The sequence below is a fragment of the Prunus dulcis genome, chromosome 1 (assembly GCF_902201215.1).
Source record: "Prunus dulcis chromosome 1, ALMONDv2, whole genome shotgun sequence".
In the NCBI taxonomy this organism is placed as follows: Eukaryota; Viridiplantae; Streptophyta; class Magnoliopsida; order Rosales; family Rosaceae; genus Prunus; species Prunus dulcis.
In genome coordinates, this window is record NC_047650.1 from 35989705 (window position 1) to 36002163 (window position 12459).

The 12459-nt window shown below is 35.9% G+C and overlaps 1 protein-coding gene across 8 annotated transcripts; it reads right to left on the reverse strand.

The window, feature by feature from the left end:
• Positions 1–1815: 1815 nt before the first annotated feature.
• On the reverse strand, positions 1816–8827 carry LOC117623498 (pleiotropic drug resistance protein 1-like). Of its 8 annotated transcripts, none has more exons than XM_034354536.1 (24): positions 8496–8827; positions 8243–8363; positions 8058–8146; positions 7891–7975; positions 7643–7802; positions 7474–7550; positions 7309–7362; positions 7092–7182; positions 6707–7008; positions 6317–6598; positions 5836–6152; positions 5584–5744; positions 5370–5473; positions 5132–5288; positions 4941–5048; positions 4689–4798; positions 4132–4464; positions 3691–3981; positions 3523–3606; positions 3262–3395; positions 2893–3120; positions 2616–2787; positions 2245–2499; positions 1816–2134 (listed from the first exon to the last, which is right to left on the reverse strand). In XM_034354536.1, the coding sequence occupies exons 1-24, from the start codon at positions 8825–8827 to the stop codon at positions 1865–1867; spliced, it is 4317 nt and encodes a 1438-aa protein (XP_034210427.1). In that variant the 3' UTR covers positions 1816–1864. The 8 variants fall into 8 exon arrangements, with proteins under 8 accessions (XP_034210427.1, XP_034210397.1, XP_034210420.1 ...); XM_034354506.1 differs by having other exon boundaries at positions 4689–4852; XM_034354529.1 differs by having other exon boundaries at positions 4689–4836; positions 4937–5048.
• Positions 8828–12459: the final 3632 nt, after the last annotated feature.

Sequence of the window (12459 nt, forward strand, 5' to 3'; positions counted from 1 at the left end):
TATTAGTATGAATGTAAGAGCTCATATTTACCTAATAAGGAGGAAAGTCAATAACACTGCATTGGACATGTTGATTTTTTATTTTATTTTTTTATAAAAGAAAAAGATAACATTGCACATGCATCATGCATAATTTTTATTTTCATTTTTCAGTTGGAATTTGTCACCACTCAGCGGGGACACGGTCAACCCTTTTTTAAGAAAAATTAGCTCTGGCCAGATGCTTTGTCTTGCTTTGCTGATCGGGCTTTCTATCTAAACAAAAACTTGAGAACGTGACAGTACAGGGCCTGAAACACCTTGATTTACACAACAAATATAAACATGTACAAACAAATAGATTAATTTCCCTTGCATGTATAGGATCAACCAACAAAAAAGAACACAGCAATTACAGCCTAATCTTTTGCCAACTTTCAATCTAAATCTACCTTCCATTTATCCATGAAGTTAATTATGAATTTATGAGCCAATTGATGTTGGATTAGTAGGATGTAGGCCTAGAGATTAGTTGATTCAATGCAATGTGGAGTAGTTTAGAATATCGTTTTACAAATAGCTAAGTTGTAAGCAAATAAAATAACAAATCTACACATAAGGGTTTCGTCATTGATCGAACCATGAAGGCCTACCTAACTCTTTTTTATTTAAAGTAAAGCATGCTCACTTTTGTGCAAGGGCTCCTCCCCTTCATTCAAGGAATATATTCAATGATAGAAAGTTATAATAAAGACTCCAAAGTTAAAAATTCCATATTAATGGAATATAATCGAATTAATTAGCTCTTTATCAAATGATTTTTTTTCTCTATTTTAGAAGAGATGTTATATTCAAATTCCTCGTTCCATAAAATAAAAACAATAAAATGACGTGGTTCGATGATCCACATTAAAATAAATTATTATTTTTGGTCAATTACATTAAAATAAATTTAATGACTCAGCAGAGTAGCATAAGAAGAATTATTAATTAGCAAAATAACAAGTGACACATCCATAATTTTGATAAACATAATTACTTATATATGAAGTACGTACGTCCTCCTCCTCTCCGATCAGCTTTGCCACTTTAAACGTCATTGCTTACTGCATTTTTCTTCACTGGAGACGTCACTGCTGACTTCAGAATTTAAATCAGAATGTTTTTTACAAAATACATTTCCTTCCCCATTCTTAGGAGGAATTTCTGTTGAGAGCTTCCATTTCTTATGTTATAACTTATATGTCACATTCTCACTTGGACGACTTTAATTCACGGGACTAATGTCTAATCAATGTTCATTCAAGAAACACAATAGTAAGACGTTACATTAATAAATAAATAAATAAAATAGAGCAAAACATATAAAGAGGTGAAACACAACACGATACTCAAAATTTATGAATGAAATTGAGTTTGTGTATTTGAATGCAACGCAATAAATTAACAAGTTGGATTTAAATTGATTACAATTTCACATGTCACAAACACGCTAGAAAAGAACACGTTGTCAAGAACATATACAATGATGTTAAATGCACAGCATCTGATTCATCCGGAATAAACGGAACCAACATGCTCGTTTTCAGGATAATGGGAAACTTCATCAATTTATATGTTGAAAATACAATTACATATAGCTGAGATACAGGATATAATATTCTACTGGCTCAAAAGATATATTTATATTGAAAGATAAAACGAAATTTACATGCTAAATTAAAATACAATTACAAAATTCAGATCAAACTCCATGCATATGGAGTTGGCTTGCCCCTTGCCCAGAAAAACTGAGAAGAAAGATCTTGGAGTTTCCTTGTATGCCCCTTCACCAAACCCTGAAACTATGGACTTTGCTTTCATGTTAGCATTCTCAACTTCCTCCTTATCTCTTTTGGAAGTTGAACACCTTGATTGAGAAGGCAAAGGTGAAGCCGAAGAGCACGCAAATCCCGACATGGACGGCTGCAACTACTCCCAGAAAGTCCTGTCTGTAGCCAAAGTAGTCCTTTACAAAGTGTTCCACACTTTTACCAGCACTTTCACCTGAATCAAATATTTCTTTAATGTCTCCAAACTGTGAAGCAACTAATCCATACAGTGTGTACGAAACAGGGCAAATCCAGTAGTACCATCTCCACCAAATCGGCATCCTCTGTCGTAGAAACAAATTTAGTACATCGTTTAAGTAATGGTTGGGTTGATATATACATCAGGATTCAGGACAAAAAAAACCAGATATGGAAAGAAATTTTAGGAACTTACCGTTCTTGGAATGATGAATCCTGAGAAAAGGTTCCATATAGCATAGAAGGCAGAGGAGACTATGGCAGCAATGTTGTGGTTGGGAGTAACGGCTACGGTCATCATGCCGTAGAATGTGAAGTATAGGAAAGTGAAGTACATGAAGAAGAGATACCATAAAAATTTGCTCACTGTCCAATCAAATCCGATCATGGCGTATACTATAACTCCGTATATGATGGTTTGAACAAAAATGTATGGGAGCTCAATCACAACCTGAAAAACATGGGAATTTGATGAGAAATTATCATGACCAAATTCACCAAAATCTAATAAAATCCGAGTTTATAAGCAGCCTTGTTGAACTTCAGAGATTGAGAGTATTAATGTACCTGTCCAAAGGCATATGGCAAGGCTGAGTACATTCCAGCTGCCCTTTCTCTGTAAAAGACTGTCCTCTCAATAGCCACAACTGGCTGCACTGATGAAGCATTTTGTACACCAATGAAGAGAACAGCAGCATACATGGAACCCATTGCATTGAAAAGGTCTTGTTGGCTTCTCCTGCATTTTCAAGAAATTCTTGTCAAAATAAGGACTAATAGATCAGGGGTTTCATTCTCAAACGATTCAATCTGTATTTTATTTTAAATTTAAGTTGCCATTGACCTTTTGGAGCCGAGATCCCAGAATATCGTCCCGAACATTAAAGCTATGAAAGTTGTGAACAAGAGTCTCACTGCACTGTATGGCGGGTTTCGCCAGTATGATAGATGTTGTTTCCATAGACAGGCCATACACTGGCTGAAGAAAGACTGAGAGTATTGAGTAGGGAAGTACAAGTCTTTTGAACCTCCTGGAGGAGTACTAAGGTCCTTGATCAGAGCTTTGTTTCTCCTGAACCATTCACCACATTACTATTAGTAATTTGCAGTATCAGGGCTTTCAATCAAAATTTAAAGAGTTGAACAGATTTCAGTTCAGAGTCTCTAGAATGGGGACTTAGAAGTAGTATTGGAAGCTTCAAGGAAACCCTACCCATAGAGTTCTGAGTTCTTGTATATTTCGGTGAAGTTGACACCAAGAGCTGCTTCTTGTGCTGCTGCAGTAATGTCTAACATCCAAGTCGCGGGATTGTAACCATCTTTAATTTTAGGAACTCCATCAATTTCCTTGATAAAACAAAACCATATCAGTCACATTTTTTATCAGATATGACAATAGGTAACAAATGGTCTATGTATTGACCGCAGTAAACATGTTATACATATATTTGCAGCATGCTTCTATAAACCTTACCTCAAAGTACTTGATCAAATGGGTAGAATGGCGGCCCAAAGGACCCACGTATATTTCTTCACCTCCCCTTTTCAAAAGAAACAGCTGCAAGGGGACATTGAATTGTTCAGTTCTTGTCACATTATGTAGTTCAAATTTATAATCCTACAGCATAAAAGAGCTTCTCACCTCATCGAAAGCATCAAAGATGTCGATGCTTGGCTGGTGGATGGTGCATACTACAGTTCTCCCAGTGTCCACTGTATTCCTCACTGTTCTCATTACAATTGCCGCTGCCCTGGCATCGAGGCCAGAGGTTGGCTCATCCATAAATATAATGGATGGATTGGCAACAAGCTCTACTGCAATCGTTAGCCTTTTGCGCTGCTCGGTTGAGAGACCATTCACTCCAGGCAATCCAACAAGCGCTTCCCTTATCGAGGTCAGTTCTACAAGCTCCATGACCTCCTCAACAAACATCTGCAAACCATGAATCAGATTTATGGTCAACAACTTGACCTGAACAGACCACATAAATAATGAACTTATGCAACCTTGCCTTTTGTTGCTATTTCTTTCATCTACCTCAAGCTTCCAATAAAAATAGAAAGATAGGTCAAAAGTATATACCTTTCTTGTTGAGGAATCAACCTCAGGAGGCAACCGGAGCCATGCAGAATAAACCAAAGACTCGTAAACCGTAACATGAGGAGAGTGTATATCAGTTTGCTCACAATATCCCGATATGCGAGCAAATGTTTCTTGCTTTTTTGGATGCCCAGATATTGTGATGTTTCCCTCAATATATCCACCTGTTTTCCTTCCTGCCAAGACATCCATTAGAGTAGTCTTTCCAGCACCACTAATGCCCATTAGAGCTGTTAAGACTCCTGGCCTAAAAGCACCACTCACACCCTTCAGAAGCTTTAGCCGATCCTCAGTTACACCTTGAGTTTTCATTTCCTGAAACCATGTAATAAGATTAAGGATAAAGATGCATTCTGTGTTAGGAATTAGTTCAAGGCTAACAATGAAGTACATTTCTATAAACAGTCAAACAGTACTTGTCTGATAGCTTATAATAAAATTCAAGACTAATAACAAAAGAAGGGCCAAATTTTTTCGTGAAAATATTCCAAGCCTGAATTCTTAAAAACTCTTGCCTCTTACATAAAACTTAAATATACCTCGGGCATGTCAACAGCATATGTGATTTCATCAAACGTAATCCAAAGAGGTTCGAAAGGAAGAACCATTCCGCGCTTCCTGTTTTCGTTGGCTTCAGTAATGCTGCCCACTCTCGCCGACAATGTTCTGGATGATACACTTCTTCGACTTTCGTTCCTTGAGTCTGCATTGTTTACCAAAGCATTAATCATGTTATAAATCAATAGATGCAAGCTAGATGGAGACCTATACTTGGGAGCTTTATGACCTACCAGAAGAGTTCTTTCCCCGTGATGATAGCTCAATGGAATCTCCAGTTCTACCACTAGTTTTCTCGGCTAAGGCCTCTTTGGATAGTATTGCCTGAGGCTTCCCAAATGCTGCAGGAATATTGATTGATTATTAGAAAACTATGTCCATTTGGAAACACCAAAAATACATATATGCATAGGTAGGTACTTACGATCAAGATATTGTAAGGCCAAAGTGTAGAAGAAATTGAACAGAAAAATGTATCCAATTGTAGCTCCTACTCCAATCCAGTACCAGTATGGTTCAATGAAAACCCCGCGAGACTTCAAGACCATAATTCCTAATGATTCTGTCGAATTAGGAGGAACCTACAACACAGATATATCCATATACATATCAGCTAATGTTTTCAAAATTAATTCTCCAAATCTTCTGACTTTTATGCTTACATGGCTCCAACTCTTTCCTAGAAATTCATTGACAGCTATAGCGTTCTGGCCGTACATCATTGGTGAGACCCAGTAACCCCATAACCACCACTTCTGCACATCCTCTGATTAAAAAAATGACATGTCTTACAGCATCAGTAATTATGTTGCAATATCAGGAAAAACAAATTGAAATTTTTTAGTCGCTTAGATTATATTGTTATCTTTAACTAACCTCGTGACAAGATAAAGCCACCCATAACTAGAACTGCAAGTAATGCAAAAGACCCGAATGTGTTTGCAACAATTATATTCCTCCCTAATGCCCCCATAAATCTGAATAGTCCTGATGCCATCTGGTTAAGGCATAGGAGTAAAAGGTATTGCTTGAAAAACCTGCCATTGAGGGTTTTCATCAAAATCAAATTCTAAACCAAGTCTGAACTATTAATGGGAATTTTAGTGTCTTTAATATTTTCTTTCTCACCTTTCGATGTTGGGATCGAAACCAATTACATAGTATGTCATGACCACCCAAACAGCACATTCTATGAAGGTGATAGGGATCTTAAGGATCCATGTTGGTAAAGAGTATGCCCATGAAGGATAGAAGAGAAGGTCCCTTTGCTTGAAAAATACAGGAAGTTTCATGATAGTCATGGCAAGCTCCGAGAACCCGTTAAACATAATCATGATGATTGTAAAGAACATAGCACCCATGTAAATACCCCCATCCGCAACTGTATCCCGGTGCATCTTAGTCCGGAGAAATAGCGTCATTGTTATAAAAGCCATTAGAGTGAGCTGAAACCAAACACCATATGAAATCAATATGCATAGTACTCACTGAGTTTCATTGAAAAGCTCTGCTTTTTAAACAGAGTTTGCACCTATTTCATATGTGGAATGTCCAGTAATTTGAAATATTTTCCAACAGATTACATGATTATTGCTTAAATAACACTTACCTGGGTCATTTTGAAAATGTAGACAAACGAATTCCTCTTCATAAGCAAATATTCTCTAGAAATACAAGCTTTGAGCAGTTCCTTCTTGCTAACACCATACTTCATAGTTGTTAAAGCTGCAGGGTGACCTTTGGACTTGTCAAATGGAGTAGCAAGCTCATCACCGAGTTTTCGACCGATATGAAATGACTGAAATGCTTCAGCAAATTCCTTAGAAGATATAAAATTATATGGCTCTTCTTTCTGTGCCCAGTACTGCTCCTGATCTTTCTTTGATGTCACCTATGGTGCAGCAGGTAAGCAAAAAATAAATGAAAAGTTAGAATGAAGTCGAACCTCTCGGAGAACAAACAGTGGTAAGAGAACAATAGGAGTGTAAATTAGTATTACTTCTTGTAGGAAGTCAGCTACTCCTTTCCTCTCTGGACATTTGAAGCCCATGTGCTCGAAGAACTCGAGCACATTCTCTCGGGGACCTTGGTATACGATTTGTCCATCAGACAGCAGAATTATGTCATCAAATAAATCATAAGTTTCTGGTGCTGGTTGGAGAAGAGAGATAAGAGCAGTTCCACTCAGGATGTGGATGGACTGTCTGAGTGAATTCACTATCTGAAATGTTGTTGAACTGTCTAAACCAGTTGATATCTCATCCATAAAAAGTGCTCTTGCTGGTCCGACAAGCATCTCCCCTGCAATTATGGATCAGAATTTTCAATGACCAACCCAGTATGCAGTGACAAACCAGTAGGCAATAAGATGATCAATGCTTTACCTGTCGTGACTCGCTTCTTTTGCCCACCAGAAATACCTCGTACCATTTCATCCCCCACCATGATGTCGGCGCAAACCTCAAGTCCCAAAATCTGCAAAGTTTTTATTAGCATATGAAAAACTTATCCCAAAATCTGAATTTTTTATCAGACAAAATTCATACAGATTTTAGTCGTTTTAGTTTCTTGAGCTTAAACTTAGAAGGAAAAAGTATCCACCTTGAGTATATAATCTGTAACTACGTTGGTCTCTTGTCCTTCTAGTGATGCTGCCTGCAAAAGTTGAGAAGCATTTCTAAATGTTGAGAATGGCTCTTTTAAGCAACACTTTTGCATTATCTGAAATATGTTATAAGCAGAAAGTTCTATACATATTAAGTTTACCTTCATGTAGATATCTAGATCCGCATCTGGCATGATATTTGCAGCCTTTTCTCTCCTTGATAATTCTGCCAACATTTCTGAAAATTTTCCAAATGAAAAATTAGATTTCCAATTCATGAAAATTCTTCGGACTAAACTACATGTCAAATTTCCTGGGGTTTCAACTCACCATAACGTGGTCCGACCCCTTGGCATCTTGCTGAAAAAGCCAGTGTTTCTCTCACTGTCATTTCTCCTATGTGGAGATCATGCTGACTGATATAAGCCGATGTCCTCTCCGGGACAAACTCTTCCATCCCATGTCCGTTATATGCAACTCTCCCAGAAAACTGGAAATTTAAGCAATTTTATCAAATTATGAAGCGAAACAACTCTGTCAATAAAGGGCTGTACACAAAATTGGATTAATATCCTTACTTTTAGTTCTTTAGCAAGTTTTCCAGCCAAAGCCAATAGCAATGTGGTTTTTCCAGAGCTTGGGGGTCCTAAAAGCAGTGTCATTCTGCAGAAGGCAAATCAGAAAAATGAGAAATTACCAGTTTAAAGGTGTATGATTATTGCATCAGTTGGTTCTGTCATGTTACCTTCTTGGTTTGATAATTCCACTAACATCATCAAGGATTGGTAATGGTTGCTTTCTACTTGGAAGAACGTGAACAAAATTCAGGAACCCCTTCAAAATACAAAATGTCAAACCATTAAGTTTTGAGATATATAAAATTAAAAATTAAAGAGCTTCCAAATTTTAAAAGATGAACTATTGAATTACCTCCAGAATGTTAACACAAAAGTTGAATATTGTAGGCAAGGCCCTGCCTCCCACATAAGCTTCTGCTTCAACACTCAAATGCTCAAACCGGACTTCAATTGTTGGAATATCCAGTCCAACCCTGAATTTCAATACACTAACTTTATCAAAATCTAAACACAAATTCCTCAACAACAACATAAAAAACATTCACTTTCTGTTCAATCTTTTTCTCTAATTTCACTAAACAAGCTAATTAAGATGTGAAACTTACCTATTAATCCGGTCCTTAAGCTTCAACAAGAACTTCTCATTATCTTCATCTGCAGTTTTAACCAGCCTCTCCAAAACACTCTTTCTCTCTAGCGACCCAAGATTCTTGATATCAATCTCTCTGGCTTGGCCTTCTGCCTCAGTAAGTATGCCTCTTCTGATACGCAAATAAGTAGGCAGCTTCTCAATGGCTGCCCATTTCAGAGCTTCTTCATCGTCTTCATCGTGGGAAGACTTGGAGAAAACATCCATGGCACTGTTCCTCCATATATTTGAACTGCTCAAACGTGCACTGCTCACTCTGTATATATCACCACCACCTCCACTCTCCATCTTTTACTAACTATATTGCAACTTCCCAATACAATCAAGCAATCAAGCACAACCCACAAAGCCTTCTGCAACTCTCATGCAAAATTAATACGCATTCATGGATTTTTGAGCCCAAGCAGCTCAGTATCCCAGATGGGTCTGAATTTATGAATGGACAGACTTGGAGAGTTACATTAACATTTGTGAAAAGACAGCTCTGTTTTTCTCTGCTTCTGCATTGAAAGGATTGTCTGGAGTTTTGAATTTTTTGAGTTTGAAGTGAAAGGAGGGTATATATACACAAAACTAATGAATAGTCAACTTGTATACAACTCTACATTCATTGTTGTAGTATGATGTAATGGCATATATCATATATACATGGCTCAATTTAAAAATAAAAATTAAAGTTGTACAAAGATATTTTTCAATTTTGTAATGAGTCAATATATATATTTTTTTTTAACACAAGTGATAGTCTAAACTATAGGGCTCGTTTGATTCATGGATTGAAACTCATTCCCAAGCTCCTAAACCTTGAACCAAACGGGCCCTAATGGGAGGAACCTGAGACCAGTGATATGAAAATCAAGCTATTTTCCTCATTGAGCTAGATCCCGTTGGCTAATGAGTTCGGTATTTAATTATGGCTAACATCATAACTTTGTTATGGATGCTTTGTCCCTTTGTACCACTATCTTCGCAAATATCCTATGTTAGTAAATAAAATAAAATAAAATAAACTACTGAGATTATCAGGAAATACAGGAGAAGTTACTAATAATTCGAATTTTAGTGCTTCCCATCTTCACAGCTAATTTGAATGAAGTGCCATTTTGTTTGAGCTGTCCAAGAACTCAAAATCCAAATAATATTATACCGATTGCCGACTTCATTTAATAATCATAATTAATGAGTAAGTAAGTGAAAGATTCTGTAAACCATTGTACTGACGCTGTACAAATCTCACATGATATATCCAATATCTACTTTTAAATTAATTAAACCATTATATATTAGATTTGTTCATTAATTCCAAAGATAAGATTGAATTAGTAACATGGAACATGCAGTCTGGTTTACGCAATTCCTGGTTAAAATAAGCACGTTTTGTTCACAAGGGAGGAGGAAGAAGAAGAAGAAGAAGAATGTTGCATTTTGGTTCAGGGTCGTTTTTGTTTACCTGTAAACCATGACGTTTTTTTGGGGAAGTTTCTGGCATTATTTAGTCTTCATTTCGTGGCAGACAATCAAAGCCCAACAGGGATTTTCCTCTCCTTTGACAGAACTTCTTGGCAGTCTTGTACTTCTTCTTTTTTTCCTGGAAAGAGGGAAGTTTCTTGGCTAGCAATCAAAGCTCAAGCATTTCCAAGTCATACTTCAAACCACACGCATAAATATGATCAGGGATTTTCTGTAGTATTTACATGATACAGAAGATTTTAATAGAATAATAGAAATTGAAGAGTGGGCTAGATTGACATTCCAGCAGAAACAATCCAAATCTTGAAAAAGATCTTGCCTTTACATGCAATGCATGTTTTCATGTGGGCTTTCCACTAAGCCAAACAAAAATTAATAATAAGAATCTTTCATGGGGTTGACTCCAAATAGTCTATGAGCGTCGTTGATTCTATGGCATATATGGCCTCCAAATGGTCAGAAGTCAAAGCTTTTTTTTTTTTTTTTACTGGGCTAGACACCGTTGATCGTATTGAAAATTTAAATGGAGAGAAAACGGTAGGTTATTGTTTGCATTAAATGGAGAGGGCGTTAATTATAGCTTTTGATTAAGGATTACTTGAGCAACAAGCCATGGAAGGAAAAGTTGAAGACCTTATTGCTTACTTCATGTGCATCTGTTCAAACTTAATAAATATTCAGAAAACAAAACTATAATATATAGACTCTTTACCAACTTTTTCCTATTTCTTAAATCAAAAGACATTGAAAAAACGGTTTCCCATTTCTTAGAAACAATAAAACGTTTTCCCATTTCTTTTGAAGCGTCATCTTCATATCTTGCGTCTTTGATTTAAAGGTTAATTAAACCCTAATTTCGAGAACTCATTTAAACAACTACTTTGAATTTCCCTTAAAATAATCCTTTGAATTTGAAATCCAAGAACCAAAAACGGGCACGTTTAGCACACTCCTTATAATTCAATTTTAAGCACAAAATTTTGAACTGTGTCTGCTTAGCTTATTATTTTAAGCTTCATATAGTTCTTTGTTTCGATCGATATTCACACAACTTTCTTTTTTATTTATCATCAAAGCTAAGTTTTTAAACGTACAATAATGGAATTTATTTGAATTCTCTATTAATTTCTCACATAAATTTCTATCAAAGGAAAAAATCTTATACATGAGAGACAATTTCCACAGAAACCATGCATGTACCTGGTTGCAATTCAAAGATTAGTGACGTTTACGAACTAAATCTGGGTATTATGGTACTTCTTTTCCTAATGTCTAAAAACGTCATGAGTTTGAATTTCCAATCTCTATTGATTAAAAAAAGATTAGTGATGTTCCACTTAAAAATACCATTTACAATATGAATATCTGATAGCCATCGACCCTCTACAAATCACAATTTGCTTTCTTTTCTGTTCATCAGAACAACAAGTATTAGGATTGAACATATGAGGATGAATTTATTTTGACTTTTATGACAACAAGACTTTTCTTATTAAGAGGAACGATATTATACTAAACTCTTACATACAATACGAATTCTAGGACTCGAATTCAAAACTTTGTTTCGAAGAGCAATTACTATAAACCATTACATTATTTGCAAAATTTATATACATTTAAATTAGCATCCAAAAGCAATTTGAGCTTCTCTTCCAGTCAATAAGATGCATCTGGAGCTGGAGGTTTGGCTTGTATTGCTCTGATCACGGGCTTTTGTCTGAAAATTTTCGTAATCTTTATTCTTTATTATTTAAAACTGAATTAGGTCAAAGGTTTTTTTTTCCTAAAATAATATGTAGGTCAAAGGTGGAACCACTTAAATCATTGTGTGTGCATATATATTATCTTTCCAACGTGCATTTTTCGTAATAACTATCTATTTTGGAAATAATTATTTAAAAACGTAAATCAAATCCTTAACATAAAAAAGAAAAGAAAATACCGAAGCTCAACATAAAATGCCTATGCATGCGGCTCTTCCGCTTGCCAAAGGTTCGACCAAGCCCAGCAGCAAGATTTTATTTATTTATTTTTACAGGAACCATCAAGATTAATTGGATCTATATGATCGTACGTCCCATGTGTACAAAATCCCCACACATCCGGAGAAGATATGTCGGTCCATATGGTCAACCAATTATTTTTCCCCCTCTTATAATCTTATTATTATCAAATACTATATGTTACGTATAGTATGATATTAATTAGCTATTTCTTTGGTACATGCATCTAAGTGGAAGTTGCTTGAGGCCAACCCAAAATCTTTAGTTTTATTAATAAATGAGCTCGACGGAACTTTGAAGAAGGTTTTGCGTTAAGGACTAATTGAGGAATTATAATCTTACTCGTCCATTACATTTGTTGAAGGGTTAAATATTGTTTTAATATGTACCATAGATGCAATTCTATAGTCGATATTAGAACCAATTCTTAACATAAAATTCTTAAAC

Bases quoted from the DNA above. Each gene is read 5' to 3' on its own strand.
- LOC117623498 (XM_034354515.1), bottom strand. From the start codon at position 8,827: ATGGAGAGTGGAGGTGGTGGTGATATATACAGAGTGAGCAGTGCACGT. The intron at 5,474-5,583 runs GTTAGTTAAAGA...TTTTTTAATCAG, and splicing joins TGGCTTTATCTTGTCACGAG to AGGATGTGCAGAAGTGGTGG. The intron at 3,121-3,261 runs GTAGGGTTTCCT...TGAATGGTTCAG, and splicing joins AAGAACTCAGAACTCTATGG to GAGAAACAAAGCTCTGATCA.